Below are 19,073 nucleotides of genomic sequence, written 5' to 3'. Positions count from 1 at the left end.
ACAGTGCAAGAAAGAAACCAGTGCTATATAATCATGCAAGAGAAATGGGATATTTCACTGTGATGTGCCCCCAGGCTGATTGCCCATTTATATTGCGAATGTTACCTGCTTCTCTGCTGAAAAACAGCCATCTACGCAACACATCACAGCCCTCCCTTAACAATCAAGTGTGCATCCATGATTTACTAGTTGTAGGTGTGTGCCCAATCCGTAAATTACTTCACACAATAATTTGCAAACATTTTCTCACAAACGAGGAAAGGATAGAGGATGTTTTCTTCCATGAATTATTCTCCTGATATACAGTATGCATGAGTGGGTAAAGAACTGGTCTTGTATTTCAGACCTCAAACCCAGTGAGCAAATTTCTAGTCCTGGACACACAATACACACACCCACACACCTGCATGTGTGGTGCGTGCGTGCGTGACACACTGCCACAAAAACAGACAAAAAAAAGTCCAGGTAAACTGAGCCAGACTAAATTAACTGGTTGAGCTCAAAATAACAGCCTGTCATCTGTCATTTTTCCAACCCAAAAGTCACAATGACTGACCAAATTAAAAATGGTCTGACATTATCACCTATCAAAATAGGCATTTAAAAATACACTATATATAAACTGTTACTACGTATTATGCACCAGTGGCCAACCATGTTGCATGTTGGTCTGTCGTTTTGACAGAACAAGTCATTGTCAGACTGATTACATTCAACAAAATTTATTCTGGCTGAACCATTATTAGCAGTGGCGTAACTAGACTTGTACCGACATCAGGGCCCAGTGCAATAAGTTGAAGTCATATTCACAAGTAAAGCTATTACAGTAGTGGAATTATCGAAACGATGATTATTTCTAGAAGCGCTTATACCGATAACCTGGTAGTTTGAAGTGATTTTACTATAACGAAGCTGTTTTGCAGCCAAAAATGTGTGTTATTGTCAAGGTCTCGATCGATTATTTGGTGAAATAGTCTTTTTCTACTACTCTATTGCTAATTCCGTGGGCGTGACTTGTTTGCTGACACCTGGGCCCGGGTAGGCCAGGGTTTAGTTACGCCACTGGTTATTAGCATTCTAAACTGACGGGCTAAGCATATGCAAATTTTATAATTGGTCAACAACTAGCTCTTGCATATGTAATGCAGCATTGCTTCAGTCCATGGTAGAGCAAATAGTCAATGCACAGTGCTACAAGCACGCATACAGTCGTTGTATGCAAGGAAATTCTGATCTAAGAAAAATTTGATGAATTGGTTTAATTTGTCAAAATTGAATGTCAAATATCCGTAAGTGTTTTAAAAAGTACATGCTTTTATCTACAATTTCTTGATTTTTGTAATTCAAATCTAATGAAGTATGAATTTGTCAAACAACATTTCCTTGCATACGGTACCCCATAGCTACAGTTATTGTAACTAGATATCAACTGGCCATGGTTTATCATTAACATTCACGGTCACTGCTTGAAGAAGGCTGTTTTACCATGTTTTACTGTTAGTAAATCACCTTTCTGTTGATTTACTAGTTGGTTTACTGCAAGTAAATCATCAGTAGCCAAATTTTATGGTGATTTACTAACAATAAAACATGGGTATTTTAGTAGCTACCAACAGGTTAATAGCTAGTTGATTTAAGCAAGGATGACAAGACCTAAGGGAGTCAAAATGAAGGAACTCATACAATAAATGACAGTGAGAGGTCACTGACCAAGTATGTATACACAATGTCTAAGCTGCTTCACCTTGTCCAAAATTAGCCAGCACAAAATTGGTTGACTAAGATAGGTCCACAGTTTTGGTCAGTGATCAATAATATTTTGAATGCCAGAGTTCTGACCAAATTTGGTTTGACTGAAAATGACCCAGCTGGAACAATTTTTGTCCCAGATCTAAATTTTTATTGCAGCAATCAATTCAAATTCAAACAACTTACCAGTCTCTTCCTTCTAACTGTCTCTACTTTTTCCATGTATATTTGCAGACTTTGCCCTCTAGGAACCAATGTTAGCAAACACCTATTTTAAAAAAATCTTTATAACCACCCTAAACAGTTTAACACACAGCATATAAACCAGGGCTTCATTGCCGCCATCCCTTGACAAATTCTCACCCCATTAAATTTTTAACAATGCATCAGAAGCAATCCGAGAGTCTAAAATACAAAAATTTCATGGCAGACATGTGGTACCTGAGAATGCACAAGAAGCCACCTATGAGAGTTTAAAATGCAAAAATGTCCTGGAGTGGCTTTGCATTCTCATGTACCTAAGAATGAACCACTAGTAATTTGAGTCTAAAATATAAAAAAATGGCATGTTATTCTCAGGTAATTGAGAATGCACCATAAGCAATCTGAAACAAAAATACAAAAATTTCTTCACTCTGAGATACTCGAGAATGCACCAGAGGCAATCTAAGAAAGCCTAAAATTTCTGGAGTGGCATGGTCATCCTCAGGCACACAACAATGCACCTGAGAGTGTAAGATACATCCTAGGTGGAGTGTGCATAAGGATGAACACGTGGATCTTTAATTATTGCCTACTCACGGTTATCCCCCCCCCCCCCCCCTCCCCCACCTTGAGTCATTTCCTAGATGAAGGCCTGTATTAAAGACAAGGCTTAGAACCTTTGTTTATGTATAGGTTATTAATCCCACTTGTGACCCTTGGTTTTACCATAGACTTTCTCTACACGGATATCAAATACTAAAAACTCACCCTGTTACTATACCAGTCCGCGCGCAATTTAGTCAACTCGTTTCTTCATGATCCTTCAGTCTCTAAGCCTTACTCCTTCAAGTATTTCTCCCCCAGACCCTGATGCTGACGCTCTTGCAAGCGCCTATTCCGGCATAAACGTTCCAGATAAGAGGTGCTTATTCCTGTGGGTATGACGTCAGCACAGCAGTTATATTACTAAAGGAAAAGTATAACATGTCATGAGGTAAGAAAAAACTTTATTTGTACCCACTCCAACATTTGCATACAGCTCCATGCAATCTGTTTCTTATTTTCCACCCTAAGAATGTTGTCACCTGATGAAGCAATAGAAGCAGAAATGCATTGTGACTGCTATAAAGTTCTACAATACCATTGTCAGAGTCTACAGGCATTCTAACTGTCTTTACAGATCTAGAGTTCCTCTTTTGTCTTCAATTTACTCTCTGTACCAATATAATATAATATAAACAAGTTTATTTGCATATAAACTAACTTTTGATATTTTATTTCCATAAGTAGAAACTATGAGGACTTGTATGCCTCCAGTCTCCTGGATGAGTTCACCGATGTGATCACAGAGACACCATCTAAACTGAAATCTTGACAGTCATTCTCCAAGGATACTGAATATACCTTGGGTCTGTAACCATTTAATCAGGTAGAGTAGATGCCGCTGAACCATATTATTCAGATAAAATCAACATATGCATAGCTACTCTAAAATAACAATCATACATTTCAACAGAGCAGTCGTCATGCATACGTGTGTCAAACAGTAGCTAACCATACATGAAAATATACACCTAAATAAGTAAAGCAACTACTCCCTGTAGTTCAGAACTTGAAACCAGGTGAGCAAAATTTCTAGAACTAACCCTGGACACACACACAAAAGCAAACAAAAAGCAAAGCCTTCAGCTGTCATGCTAGTATGGTCATGCCTACCCAGTGAACAAGCACAGGAGTCAGTGCAGGCAAATCCTAGGACTAGTAACCCCACAGGAGGCTGTACCATATCCCACAGGTGAAGGTGTAGGCACCCGAAGTCTCACCTACACACACACACACACTGTACAATATTATCTAGCATATTCCGATTTAATATAATTTAAAATGGTTACCCATATCACTGTGTGAACAGTCTCCTCCACCTGATACTACCATGCACACATACCCTAGTCACAGGTATCATTGAAATCTATGTTAATGTAGTTAAGGTAGGCCATTGACAAAGTCTATCAGTGAGTTATATTCAGCATTAGGTGACAGTACAACCATGCACTTGCTTAGTTGTGAGAACGTTAATTGAGCATGTACAGTGTATCTTAGGATTAATCTAAAATTTCAATACCACTATATATGAACCCATAAACAATAACTATATCTGTATACATCTGCTGATTTGCATGACTTGCTTTTGAGGTATACTGGTCCATAGTTGTATTACATGAAAAACAATCCGGTTAATCAAGTATTTTGAATATAGGTAATTAGCTGGACTAAATTTGGATATTAAACTGGTCTAGCCGGACTGATTTTGTTTGACTAAATGGCTGGACCATTATTAGCATCTAAATGGGTCTACCTATAGGCATATGTAAATAATTATTATAACCAACTCCAGCTAGCTCCTGTTTGTATAATAAAAGCCGTAGAGCAGAATAGCAAGTTATATTATTGTAGCAAATAGCCAACATGCAGTTTTAAAAGATTGCATACAGTTACCCTCTACTGTAACTAGACAGAAACCGGTGTATCATTAACACTCACCTGCAGTACTTCAGTGGCTACCACGGGCTGAATGGCTAGTTGCACCATTGCTAAGATGTACTTATATTACAAAAGTGCATGACTGCTCCAAGCATAAGGCCACTCTAAATAAAGACTCTGTTTCCCATCCTCCACTGGGCATACATTTATGCAAGTGAGCAGTCCATTTCCATTATAAAATTGGTAGCTTTTCCTGAGCATAGCCAGCATAAAATTAAGTTACAGGTAGAACAAAATGTAAATTTGTAGAGACTCAATGCACACTGACACGTGAGCTGACACATTATAAAATTGAAACTGTTCAGTATGCAAGAAAAAACGGAAGAATTATAATGTTATTAGTGACACGGATGCAGGCAGTGGAATGGAACAGAGAATTTATTTGGAGTGACCAAAGCAATGCAGTTTCATTGTAGATGTATGCTTCAACATGGACCAAATTTAAATTCGATTGACTAAGATTCAGCCAAACTTTCTTTGGATGCCAAAGCTGGTTGACTGAAAATGGCCCAGCTGGGTCTGGGTATGAGACTGATGGTGTTCATTATCAACTCTAACAGTTACACAACATATAAAAGAGCTTGGAACAAGGCTTAGAACCGAACCAGAGTTTATTTAACCCACACTTGTCACGGGGAGTTATAATCTATGGTTTCCTGAAACCGTTGCTTATCAAATACTAAGAACTCACTCTGTGCTTCAGTTTACTCAACTCATCATGATCCTTCAACCTCTTTCCCTCGAGAGTTTCTAACAAGCTCCCAAACCCATCTCGCAACCAATGCTTTTGTATACGCCTATTCATAAACGCTCCATATAAGAGGTGCTTATCTTCCCATATAAGAGGCGCATATCTCTGAGCTATGGCGTCATGGTATGCTCACAGGGTATGTTATTTCATACCAATATGTTAGTGTGATATGCTAACATTTTTAGTATGTAATGCATGCAGATCTGTTTCATACCTTCTAGTGTAGCAACTCAGTATGCAATGCATACAATTTTAGTATGAAATGCACTCAGGCTTTTTAACAGTGTTGTTAAAGTCATAAATTTTTTTACAGCAAAGGTTCTATGCAACAGATGATTATCAGTGAATATTTATGTATGTAGTGCTGAAAAGAAATTTACTTGTAGTACACAAATTATGACCAATACAAATAATATTATATTGACAAAGAGAATATACAAGTAGTAGTACTCATTAATATAGCAACTATAGCCATACAATGTGTACAGCCCAATATGTATCCATATCACATTTCTTGTGTATTATTGTAGGATCAGATGACTCCGCTACACATTGCTGCTGGTAAAGGTCATGTTGAAGTAGTGGATTTGCTTATCAGATCAGGAGCAGATGTTAGTGCCGTTGACAAGGTGAGTTAATATGGACCATAAAACTAGTTACACAAACAATAATATAGTGGCTAGTATTTCATATTTTTTTGATTCAAGGTTCAGTGAAAATACAATGAAGGTACAATAGCCTAAATTTTGCAATTCTCCCAATAGTTCTGTTAGAGGATTACAGATTTTTCAACAATGTTTGCATTTTAGACTCCAACCTACTATGTCGGCACAATTTGAGCATACCTGTAATAAAATGCCTAAGGTATTAAACATAATACTTGAAGCTTTAGGTACTTTAGGTGATAAATTATTACCTGCAAAAATTAGGGATGCAGCAATTATGCCAGCATAATTTCGGGCATAATAGGTATGTGTGGCAATCTGGAATTATGCTAGCACTTTGAGGTGATTATAAAGCTTTAACAGTAGGAAAATCTACAGATTGCACAATTCCATTAAAAAAGATTGAGATACTCTAATAGAGCAGTCAGAAACTCTAATAGAACAGTCACTGAATATTATTTACTCTAATAAAGCAGTCACATTGAAATGAAATACTCTAATACTGCAACCAGCTAAGGAATTCAAGACTATTTGAAGCTTAAACATCAATGAAAATGGACTGATACAGCATTAAACTGGCATTATTAGCAAATTATGGTGGAATAATTTTGGGAATAATGGGCAATTCTTAAAAGCATAATAGATGACTTTTTGAGCACTACTGAAAAGCATAATGTTCAATTTTTGGAGCATAATAGCCTCATGCCTAGCAAAAATGCTTGAAATTAGCACATTCTAATAAAATAATCAGTGACTCTAACACAGCAGTCATATAATTATGTACACTTACTTGGTTTATAACAACTATGGCTCAAACTAATGGTCATTGTTGTTATTCAAATACTTTTTAGATTTCAAATGAATAATTTGATTGTTCTTTTGTGAGCTAACTATGTTAAAATCTGATACATATCAATTGTGGTTTAACCTATTTCACTACTGTACCATTTTGTAAAGTCAAATATCCACAGACAAGAATATTATCAAAATAATTATTATAAATATTAATTAAAATATTTGAATAAATATTTGATCCATAGCTAAAGTTGAAAATCATTATCACTCTTAACAGTCACTCACAAATAAGAAGTATTAGCAAACCAGACAATGACAATTGTTAGCAATTAATTTACTTCACTCACCTTTATACATACAAACCATCCACTCTTCTTTCTTCAGCATTGTGTTTATTTATTTTCAGCACTACAGAGTGCCTGATATTCCACCACGATTGTGGTTGGGGTTGGATAGTGTACAAGGGCTATGTCTGCCCTAATTGGCAACTTTTCTGTTGATCATTAACCATACCAGCATGAAGCTTGATAGTTAACCTATTTATGCAGGATAGCTCAAATGATGTGAGAGCAGCTACACAAAGATGCTTGGTTGCTATATTGCTGAAACGTCAACCATACATATACCCTTAGAACCATATATCAGATAAGGTAGGAAGTCAAATTAGGATCTATATTTTGTAAATTATAGACAGACACCTAGATGGAGCCCTTGTATTGTCACATCGCACTCTAAAGCAGGATGGAGATGCCAACTGAGCAATCAGCTTGATGGTACTGGTAGGCTCGTACCAGTATAACACACTTTTATTTTGAATTGTTTTGATTCAGGAAGAATTGAATACACCACATTGAACCACAAGCACACCAGTAAATTACCTGGTGGTGATGGTTCCATCAGCATGCACTGTACCACTTACAACATTAGAAAACACACTACACTGTCACTATGCATTAGATTTGCACTGCAAAATACTTTCCCTGAATGGAGACAATTGTATTCATTATAGTTGTACATACCATAGTAGCTTTATTACCCAAGACATTAATGGTAATATTAATAATCCCTGTGAGTTTCATTACCACCGAACACAATGAACATTATTGTGTATGGCCACTGATTGACTGCAACACAACATATATAGTTGCGAGTTGAGCATAGTTATGAGTGTAATAGGCTAAAAATTTGAGCAGTGCAATATAGCATAATAGGTAATTTGGCAGGTGCTTATTTATATTTCAATAAAATTTATGAAGTATTCTATTCAGTAGTAGTATAAATTTTATGTTATGTATACATACACATCTAATCCAAAACTTTGCTGGTTTTAACAACTATGGCTCATTTTTGTTATTCAGTTATTTGTTAGATTTCAAGTGAATAGTCTGATTGTTCTTTTGTGAGTTAACTGTGTTAAATCAGATACATATCAGGTGTGGTTAATCTATTTCAATACTATACCACCTTGTAAAGTTAAGAGTCTACATAAATACAAGTTGGAATATTATCCAAAATTTAATTCAAATATTTGTAGAAACGTTTGATCTCTACTTAGAGCATAATGACTTTCCTATCACTCTTAACAGTGGCTCACAGGTAAGAAATATTACTCAATCAGAAAATGAAAACTAGTTAGTGGCAATAGAAATGTTGAGCACAATTATGAGCATAACAGGTAAAACTTTGAGTGCTGCAGTACACAAACAATGCTTGTATCCATACTAAGTCACTCACCTACTGTTTTAGCAGGTAAATTAGTTCCAAGGAAGTCAGAAGATTTTCTATTGCAAACACCCAGCCAGTTAGCCATCATTTTCTTCACTAAATTAGGACTATATACAGTAATTATAGCCTTAATTTCTCACCTCTCCATCACAGTTGAAATGTTACTATGGTAATTGCTTTATTTATATAAACACTATTTTATGTGATACCAGTAGTTTTGGCAGATGTACTGTGAAGCTGGCAATTCAAAATCCTACCTTCAATCCTTCCACAAATGATTGTTTTCAATTAGGCTACCTGGACACAATTGGCATTTTCATATAAATACACTGTAAAAGTTTCACGTGTGTGCTGGTGACCATTTCTTTTCAACAGTTATAGTCTAATAAAGCAGTCAACTACTCAAAAATATCATGTTCACAAGTTTTTGCAATTACGCGGTTGCTGCTTAATTTTTCTGCAGCAGCAGTTTTACAGTGAACATAGTCTACAATAGGTTACTTTTTCTTGGACTAGGTGCCCAATAATGACATCCAAGTATATGACTGTTTTTCTACTGTGCAACATTCATTGCCAAAATTTCCCTTTTATCTGCTGAATGCCTCCAGCTTAGGAACTTCATTGCTTGTTATCAATATATGGAAAATCAGCCTTAATGTCACATTTTACAACTCAAATATTTATGATCAAAATGAGGCATTCAAAACTACATACCAATCAGCTTTACAATGATTAGAATAGAATCATTAGTCAGTACCTTGAATTACTACAAATTCTGTGAAATATTTTAGCAGGTGCACAAGTGCTTTACTGGTGACACAGCAAACTATAGATTTCTGTGTATTTCACATGTGGCATTAAGACTGATTTCCAAAATTTGGTCACATTTGAAAGTGCCTAGTGATAATGAAAAAGATGAGTCCTTCAGTTATTAAATTATTTAAATAAAGTAGGGACCCAAGCAATAAAAAATAATGAAACAAGAGATGAATGATTGTATTTACAGCATATCTCTGTAGGAAAATCCCCACATTGGCATGTTGTGACAATCATTTTGTTCAATGCCAAAGTAGGGATTTCCCGCTGAGTCATGCTATGCCAGCATTTACATCACTTTTCTTTCCTTCTGCTTTCATGGTATAGTTACTAATAACAGAATTTAATGGATACCAGTATGGCACCAATTTATAACCAAGTCATCTGGAATTTCCTTACGTTCTATGATTACCTTCATGTCATAGACAGATTATAGGGTCTTTTTTTTTCAAAATGTAAACTTGATAGGTGTATATAAGTTGTAACTTTTCTTTAACAAAGTTTATTCACATCATTTGGGATTTTGCTCAGTATGTACTGATCACAATGGGATCACCATTTTTTTCAGTAGATAGCCATCTTCATTACGGATAATAACTTCTGCCGTACCCATCACTGTAGATGTGTTGTTCAACACACCATTCACTCACAGCTGCTGCAAGATTACTTCTTGTTTGGCAACACAGTATCCACTTGGCTTTCATCTGATCCATGCTTATTATTCAGCATACCTAGATGCTTCAACTTCTAACTAAGGCTCAAATAAATAGTATTTATTTATTTATTTATTTTCAATTTACCACGAAGGAAAAAACAGCACAAAAGGCAAGCCTGTACAAGGTACTGTCCTAATACAAAACACATACAACCACTAAACAAAACACACACAAAATAACACTTACAAAACAAAACAACAACTATTATAATTACATCTACAAAACAACAAATCAACAACAATAAATTACATTTAAAAATTACAACAAAAATGTTTGTAAATAGCGTGGTGAAAACAGAACGGCTCTCAATTCCCAGACTACTGATTGGTACTTTGTTCCACACAAAACTAACACAGACAAATAAGAGTATTGTCTAGCATTGATTGATGAAGGTGGGGGTATGAGGGTAAAATTATGGCTACGCATAGGCATAGTGTTGTATGTACAATAGTTTGAAAACTTAATAGAACCAGCATGACGAATGTCTCGAAGAGCACACACTGACAAATAGTCCCACCTGGCAGATAAGGATGGTAAACACAGCTTTCTATAGCACACATCATGAGGAATAGACCAAGAGTGCGTAGTTTGGTTCCAGCGACTGCCGCAAACAGTAGTTTCCTGTATTCGAATATTCACTTAGCTGTTGCAAAATTATTCAGATATTCGGTGTAATGTTTAATTGCTATGAATGCAATCCAGTATTTAAGGTGGCCACCACCAAGAAGCCTATAAATAACCACAAACAGGTTTGTGGTTTCCATGAATATATTACTGAGAAAAAACAGACATGGCTTAGTGCCCTTTCTGAAAGGATTACCAACAGTGATATTGTGATAGAAAATGTTTATAACAAAGTAGAAGTAACTAGCTACCTGGACTAAGCCACAAATCTGTACGAAGTCAATTCACCATGGCATTGGTGCATCTTCAGCAATAATAATGCTAATGCTAATTTTAATTCTTCATTTTGTCACCACTGTCTTTTCCTTTTGTTAGCATGTCTTAATTGCTGACAGCTAATCACATGCCACTGTATAATGATCACGTGTGAATAATCGCTGGTTGATTTATTATTTGGATGTGATTCAATGAATATTCGGCTATTTGTTTGAGCCCTACGTCTAGCCATGGGAGAAAGCTTCTGTGATTGATTAGCTTACATACCAGATTCCATCTTTGAAAAGTACATGTTGCATCACTGATGTAATTCCACTTTCCACAGCAACCTCTGCTTGCTGTATTGCCAAGTATTGGAAGATTGTGCCTCATGCTGATCACCAGTAGACACTATGATGCTACCCTTAGTTAAGAGGTACTCATATATACAGTAGCAGAGCTATTATAGGCATTGATTTTGGCAAAGGTTCTTTGGCAGGAGGATCGCTTCTACTGCTTCTTCCTTCAGTTCCTTACTACTAAAGCCCTTCCATACAATACAGTCTGTTTTGCCATTTTTCACCTCAACTTGTAATTAGGTAATTTTCACCTTGACTATCACTTTATTGTTTATCCATAATACTAAGAAATTTTGTTCTCATTTGTACAAGTAGAAGAAATTTCAAAGTTAGATTAGTGAAGCAAGGGAATAGCAAAATTCTAGTGAAACACGAGAGGTTGCCTATACCTGCAGATATACTAGTGGACGTTTAATCCCTATACTTTAGTCTATAACCATGACTGAATTAGGGATTAAATGTTCACTAGTTTATCTGCAGGTATATGCAACCTCCCTTGTTTCACTACATTTTAACTATTCCCTGTTTCACTATTTATTTGTTTGTTATCTCTAATCCAACTTTAAAATTCCTAATTATCCTTCTACTTTTAGGCCCATAGCTAGGGGGTTTGGAGTGGTCTGAAGAACCATTCTCTTGGAAAAAGGTCTACAATTTTAGCAAAAAAGGTTCATAATTTTAACCAAAAGGTCCATTTTAGTAGACAAGTCCTAATTTCAGTAGCGAAGTCCATTAGCTACAGTGGAACCTGTGTTATGGTCACCTGGATTAAGCGGTCACCTTTGCATAACGGCCATGGTCACAAGGTCCCAAATATTTTCCCATACAAATGTATGCATTGTGGTCTGCATTAAGCAGTCACCTGTCTAATGTATATAATGACCAACAGTGTTGGGCAGGTTACTTTTAAAAGTAACTAGTTACATATTACATATTACTTGCAACTGAACTATTTAGTTACAGTTACATTTTACCCATAAAATAAACTAAATATAATAATATTACATATTATATTACTTTGTGTCCACAGCCTTAAGCTGTCATGTGTGAAACTACCACCTTATAATGTGACATGATTGCGTTGTTGGGAAATGTGAAAATTTTGGTTGTAAGTGAGAAGTTGGCGAATAAGCTTTATTCAGTATAGGCTTCATTACTTCGTTGTGGCTAGGCATTACTTAGTGGATTACTAACAAGATTAATAAATTTGTTACTTGTAGTAATAATATTACATAATATTAGATTTGTTACAGTAACTATGTTACCTAGGTAACGTGTTGCATTTGTAAGTAAAGTAACTTGAGTTATATTTCGTTATATTACATAGTTACCACAAAAATAATCAAGACACACGGTAGTGTGTCATGCGGCCCAAGAAGCCGGCGTGCCACACAGTGAGTATATTAACAGGAAGAAAGAAAACGCAATTTTCACACCTATGTAGCTCTGTGATCCCTAATCCGATTGGAACCACATTTGCTAGAGAAGTGCTGGCCAGTTAGGGTAGTCTACATACCAAATTTGAAGAAAATCGCTCCAGCCATTTCCGAGATACGAGCGAACACAATTTCGTTTTAATTTCTTGTTTTTTTCTTCTTGTACTTCTTCATTTTGCACACTTCGAAAAATCCACCATGAAACACGAGTGCGTGCTCCAATCGGGCTGAAATTTGGCACACTTGAAGGGCTCATTAAGGCGGATCTCAGTACCAACTTTGGTAGGAATCTGATGAACATTCACGGAGTTATGATCGATTATTCATGTAAAATAAGGTCGAAGGTCTGTCACGCCTACAGGGTAAACTCCTTGAGGGAATGAGCTGAAAATTGCTATGTAGATGGAGTAACCATCGTAGGAGTGCCTTTTTGTGGTTTGAAAAGAATCGAGATAAAGACCATGGAGATATGACACAAAATCCAACCTGTGTCACAATTACGCAATCGATTTTTACGAATAAAAAAACTATTACTTTTCATGCCTACCAGGCAAACCTCTAAGAGCAATGATAATTATACAACCAAGTACTAAGAATAATACGAAATGCGGTAAAATTACGTCATTAATAATGAATGAAATAAATAAATAAATAATAAATAATGTTTGAGAAAACTACGAGGCCTAGAGACATGAACTATGCGGGGATAGATTCGCCTGTGAATGAAGGCACAACCGTATAATAAGTACGCCTGTTCATGCTGATGACTTTACCATACATGTAATTCTATATAACGCCTGGCACCACGCCCTTGTTTAATTACAGATTGCTCGAAGGAGAAGATTAGTAAACGTCCGCAGAGAGGCCAGGCGCCACTTTACTGGTAAACAACAACATTACAAGTATGTTTAAATGTTTGTAACTGTGTATTTTGTGTGCAGGATATGCGCTCCAGGCGCCATGCAGTGAACAACCAACTGATGACCAGTTGGGATACCAGCTGATACGTTCATAAACAACCAGCTGGAACAACAAGGTAATGAGTAATGTAATACTTGTACCGGTAATTGTATTATACATCTTCATCCTTCATCTGGCTTGCTAGCGGCTGGAATTATTTTCCACTCGACTCGGCTTAACTTCTACTCTACTGTGAGTCTGTAATAGCTCAAGAGCCGATGCAGTGCTGCATATACAACAATGTGTAACTATCTCCTGTATGTTGTGCATGGCTGTATGCATAATATTATAGACTGTAATCACTGTGCCAATGCCACACCGCTGATATACTGGTACATCACCAGTGGCCTCTAGTTACAACAGAGTCTGTTGTGCCATATTGGCTTGATTGGGATCAATTGCTAATTGTGCGCCTTCATCATATCCCTTATTCTGCATAGCCTCACTTCACTGCTGAGTCATCTTCAGAGACATGTCACACCTACAGTATATAGTTACTTTCAATATAGCTAACTTAACTTGGTTTTTGTGTAGGTTGTGTTTTAGTATTGTGGTTTTCTGATGCCAGTTAAACTCCCTTGACTGTGTACGTATGCATGCATATATATCATTTCCACAGGTACACGCACACTGCTCTAAGTGTTTCCTATGGCACTGTTTATACTTGCCCAATGGGTAGGTTGCAACATTGGTGTATGTACTTGGTTGTATGTGACGCGGTCCTAGTAATAATAATAATAATAATAATAATGCTTTACAGAATAATAATTCTGAGGGTCTACCAGTGACCTACACTGATAGCCTAACATGCATTAAAAAATAACTATACACTAACATCTACATACTTAGTTACAAGTGGTTAAAATTGTTAGATGCAGGATTCTTGGAACAACGGGAACAGGGACAAAGGTAATGGAAACAACAGGGTGAATTGTCAAAGTTAGCTAGGAAATGATTTCATAAAAATTTCTTCAATTTCTGTTTTATTACAGTTAGTGATTGTGTATGATCAATTATTGGTAAAGAGTTCCATAGTCTAGGTAGGCGAAATAATAGGAGTTCATAGCTGCATTGGTATGGGCTGTCTTGTGGTGTAGTTTGATTCCAGAAGATCTAGTAGAACCAGTATTGAAGCTGACATAGTTCAGGATATTGAACTTATCTGTAAGAGTTTTAAGTGATTTGATGAAAAAGAGGATGTCAGATATTTCATAAATATACATCAATGGCAACATACCAAGTTGGGTCAATCTAGTCCTGTAGTCTGAAGTGTAATCAGTGAGTATGAATTTAGTAGCACGCCTTTGTACCTTCTCAATTAATTCTATGTCTTTCAACAAATAAGGTCTCCACAATGTGGAGCAGTATAGCAATTTAGATCTCACTAATGATATGTTTAGGGATTTTCTAGCCTGAGGACAATGCGAATCCTTGAATACTCTGCGTACCAGTCCAAGTGACTTGTAGGCTTTAGAGGAAATCATTTCATAATGCTTTCTCCATGACAATGAGTTAGTGAAAATAATCCCTAGGTCTTTGCAACTGGATGATTCATTGATTATATGGTCATTTATGATGTACTGAGAGTTGAACTTATGATGGAAGCTCATGAATATGAATTTAGAGAGGTTAAATGACAGATGATTGCTAATAGTCCAATTAAATAAAGAGTTGAGGTCTTCTTGAAGCTGCTGTATGTCCAGTATGGAAATGATTTTCCGAAAGCACTTGTATCATCTGCAAATTCAAGTAGTTGAGATATGATGGTAGATGGAAGAGCATTTATAAAGATCAGGAAAAACAAAGGACCCAGAATGCTTCCCTGGGGAACACCAGAGATTACAGGTAGGCAATCTGACTGGTGGTTTTCAACAGAGACACACTGGGATCTTATACTTAAGTAGCTGTTAATGAGCTGAAAATCGGTGTGTAGCTGGAATAATCATCATAGAAAGACCTTGCAGTAGTACAGAAGAATCGGATTACAAACCACTGAGTTATGATTCGAAACCCCACTATGTGTAGGAAATGCGAGATCGAGATACTGTAATAGAACAGTCACTCTAATAGAGCATTCGGCTACGTTTATAACTTACTCCATTAAAGAATTATACTACATTGCTAGTTATTCTGTATGAAGTTCAGCTACAAACAGTAAATCTTATAGACAATTCAGCTAGAAACAAGTCACCCAGTAGAGAGATCAGCTGCAAATTATCCTGTGGGAATTAATTGACATGTAATAAATATGTGACCCGGTCTGCGAAAAGGGCTCTTATAGCCTTTCCAATTATCCATGTTTGGCTAATCGTAACTCCTAATCTACTAACGCTATCACCATGTACTTACACCCACAGCTACTGCCAGGTTAGGGTTGTTGAGTGACCAAATTGTAGGCTTGTACCATATTCACCAGTCAAGTTATGGGTTACCATATACATGCAATTGGAAAGGCTATAAGAGCCCTTTTCGCAGACCGGGTCACATATATGTATTATATATATATATAATTTGTACATTTACTGATAAAATCAGAATGAGTTAAAAATCTGCTTTATCTTTTTCTTTTCCTGTGGTAAAGAAAAAATTGTATGTTAAAAAGCCCCAAAGCTGGCCATAGGCCGGCTTTGGAGCATACAAATACAAAAAGAAGTGAAATCTAATCAAAAACAGCCAAGCTGTAAAAAAAGGAGTGCGGCCCTTGAAAAGACTATGGTGAAAAAAGATGTGAAATCCAAGGTGGCGGCCAAGAAATGGCTGTGATGGTAGGTTAATGGTAAAAATTTTAATAACGACAATTCAGGGGAATTTTGTGCCAAGACCAAGCGTCGCCAAATTCACCTGAATTTTCATTATTAAAATTTTTACCATTAACCTACCGTCACAGCCATTTCTTGGCCGCCACCTTAGATTTCACATCTTTTTTCACCATAGCCCTTTCAAAGGCCGCACTCCTTTTTTTACAGCTTGGCTGTTTTTGATTAGATTAATTTTACGGGAAGAAAGTAAATGCAATTTTGTAGCTCCGTGATTCCTTATCCGATTGAAACCAAAGTTGCTACAGAAGTTCCGGCTAGCTAGGGGACTCCTCATTCCAAATGTGAAGAAAATCGCTTCAGCCATTTCCGAGATACGAGCGGCCAAACTTTGGGTTTTTTCTCCATTTTTTTCTTCTACTTTTTGCACACTTTGCAAAATCCGCCATAAAACACGAATCGGTCCTCCAATTGGGCTGAAATTTGGACCACTTAAAGGGCTCATTAAGGCGAATTGCAGTACCACGTTTGGTAGGAATCCGATGAATATTCACGGATTTATGACCGATTATTTGCGTAAAATAAGGTCGAAAGTCTGTCACGCCCACAGGGTAAACCGCTAGAAGGAATGAGCTGAAAATTGCTATGTAGATGGAGTAACTATTGTAGGAGTGCCTTTGTGTGGTGTGAAACGAATCCAGTTCAAGGCTATTAAGATATGACACAAAACCCAACCTGTGTCACAATTACGCGATCGATTTTTATGAAAAAAATCTATTAGTTTTCACGCCTACTAGGCAAACCCTTTAGAGAAATGAGCTGAAAATTGGTGTGTAGCTGGAATAATTATCATAGAAAGTCCTTGCAGTAGTACAGAAGAATTGGAGTACAAATCACTGAGTTATGATTCCAAAGCCAACTACGTGTAGCATATGTACGTGTAGCATATGGGAGAACGAGATGCTCTAATAGAACAGTCACCCTAATAGAGCATTCAGCTACGTTTATAACTTACTCGATTATAGAATTATATTACATTGCAAGTTATTCTGTATGGAGTTCAGCTACAAAGAGTTAATCTTATAGACAATTCAACTACAAGCAAGTCACCCTGTAGAGAGTTCAGCTACAACAAGTCAAGAATTCAGCTACAAACAAGTCACTGCGTAGATGGTTCAGCTACAAGTAAGACCAATGAAATTTGATTAGCAGTTTCGCGTCATCGCCCGCATGCTTTTGATACACCCGCATGGACTTTCATTATTGGTATTTCACATTGAAATACTCTAATAGAGCAGTCACTTTTATTCTAATAGAGCAATCAGCTATACTCTAATGGAAAAATCACTTGTTTAGGAGTTACAGAATTAGCTGAATATTCTAGTAACATACAGTACTTTAGCTAATGCAAGAGTAATCAATGTAGATCTCACTGTTTTTTGGCAGAAATCTTCATGTTTGGATGTGTGTTGTGCATAATGAATAATGAATAATAACCACCCGCATCAAATTTTCAAAAATCTGAGCGAGAAACTGATAATCAAGTTTCATTGGCCTAAGTTACTCTGTAGAAAGTTCAGCTACAAATAAGTCACTCTGTAGTACAAACAAGTCACCGTGTACCTGGAAAGTTCAGTAGTCAATCAAAAAAGCCACTCTGTAAAGAGTTCAGCTATAAAAACATGTTATAACTCTATAGAGAAAGTTATAACTCTATAGAGAGATCAGCTAGAAACAAGTCATCCAGTAGAGAGATCAGCTACAAGACATCACCTTATAGACAAGTCAGTTACAAAGAAGCTACCATGTAGAGATTTCAGCTTCAAATATATCACCCTGTAGAGAGTTCCAGTCATCCTGTATAGAGATCAGCTAGAAGGATCACCTTGTAGAGAGTTTAACTACAAACAAATCACCCTGCAGATAGTTCAGCTATGAACAGATCACCCTTTAGAGAGATCAGCTAGAAGAAATCACCTTGTAGAGAGATCAGCTAGAAGAAGTTACATTGTATAGAGATCAGCTAGAAGAAATCACCTTACAGAGAGTTCAGCTACAAAGAAACCATCCAGTAGAGAATTCAGCTACAAACAAATCACCCTTTAGAGAGTTCAGCTACAACCACATCACCCTGTAGAGAATTCAGCTGCAAATAAATTGCTCTGTAGAAAGATCAGCTAGAAGAAATTACCTTATAGAGAGTTCAGCTACAAAGAAACCATCATGTAGAGAGTTCAGCTGCAAACAAATCACCTGTAGAGAGTTCAGGTAGAAACAAATCACCCAGTAGAGTGATCAGCTGGAAGAAGTCACCTTGTGTAGAGAGTTCAGCTACAAAGAACCACCATGTAGAGAGTTCAGCTGCAAACAAACCACCCTGTAGAGAATTCAGCTACAAATAAATCTCCCTGTAGAAAGATCAGCCAGAAGAAGTTACCTTGTAGAGAAAGAAACCATCATGTAGAGAGTTCAGCTTCAAACAAGTCACCCTGTAGAATGATCAGCTAGAAGAAGTTACCTTGTAGAGAATTCAACCACAAAGAAACCATCAAGTTGAAAGTTCAGCTACAAACTAGTCACCCTGTAGAGAGATCAGCTAGAAAAAGTTACCTTGTAGAGAGTTCAGCTACAAAGAAACCATCATGTAGAGAATTCAGCTACAAACAAATCACCCTGTAGAGAGATCAGCTACAAACAAGTTACCCTGTAGAGATATCAGCT

General features: G+C 36.7%; 2 protein-coding genes and 2 long non-coding RNA genes across 6 annotated transcripts in view; 2 read left to right on the top strand and 2 right to left on the bottom strand.

Annotated features, from left to right (window-relative positions):
- The window catches only part of LOC136253260 (leucine-rich repeat serine/threonine-protein kinase 1-like), a 172,045-nt gene that overhangs the window by 90,155 nt on the left and 62,817 nt on the right, over positions 1-19,073 (top strand). The gene's annotated exons all lie outside the window — the stretch shown is intronic.
- LOC136253264 (uncharacterized) lies at positions 1,778-3,076 on the bottom strand. Of its 2 annotated transcripts, none has more exons than XR_010700039.1 (3): positions 2,971-3,076; positions 2,722-2,919; positions 1,778-2,017 (listed from the first exon to the last, which is right to left on the bottom strand). It is a non-coding gene; the product is annotated as an uncharacterized lncRNA (long non-coding RNA). The 2 variants fall into 2 exon arrangements; XR_010700038.1 differs by having other exon boundaries at positions 2,975-3,042.
- On the bottom strand, positions 3,088-5,284 carry LOC136253266 (uncharacterized). 2 transcript variants are annotated; one of them, XR_010700042.1, is made up of 4 exons: positions 5,186-5,284; positions 3,358-3,441; positions 3,218-3,311; positions 3,088-3,167 (listed from the first exon to the last, which is right to left on the bottom strand). It is a non-coding gene; the product is annotated as an uncharacterized lncRNA (long non-coding RNA). The 2 variants fall into 2 exon arrangements; XR_010700041.1 differs by lacking the exon at positions 5,186-5,284 and having other exon boundaries at positions 3,358-3,539.
- The window catches only part of LOC136252787 (serine/threonine-protein phosphatase 6 regulatory ankyrin repeat subunit B-like), a 40,622-nt gene continuing 27,616 nt past the window's right edge, over positions 6,068-19,073 (top strand). The window contains exon 1 of the mRNA XM_066045354.1: positions 6,068-6,109. Within this exon, the coding sequence (XP_065901426.1) occupies positions 6,068-6,109 (42 nt within the window). The remainder of the gene's footprint in view (positions 6,110-19,073) is intronic.

The sequence above is a fragment of the Dysidea avara genome, chromosome 4 (assembly GCF_963678975.1).
Source record: "Dysidea avara chromosome 4, odDysAvar1.4, whole genome shotgun sequence".
In the NCBI taxonomy this organism is placed as follows: domain Eukaryota; kingdom Metazoa; phylum Porifera; class Demospongiae; order Dictyoceratida; family Dysideidae; genus Dysidea; species Dysidea avara.
Note: the sequence above shows the minus strand (reverse complement) of the source record. Positions and strands in the feature narration are given on the sequence as shown.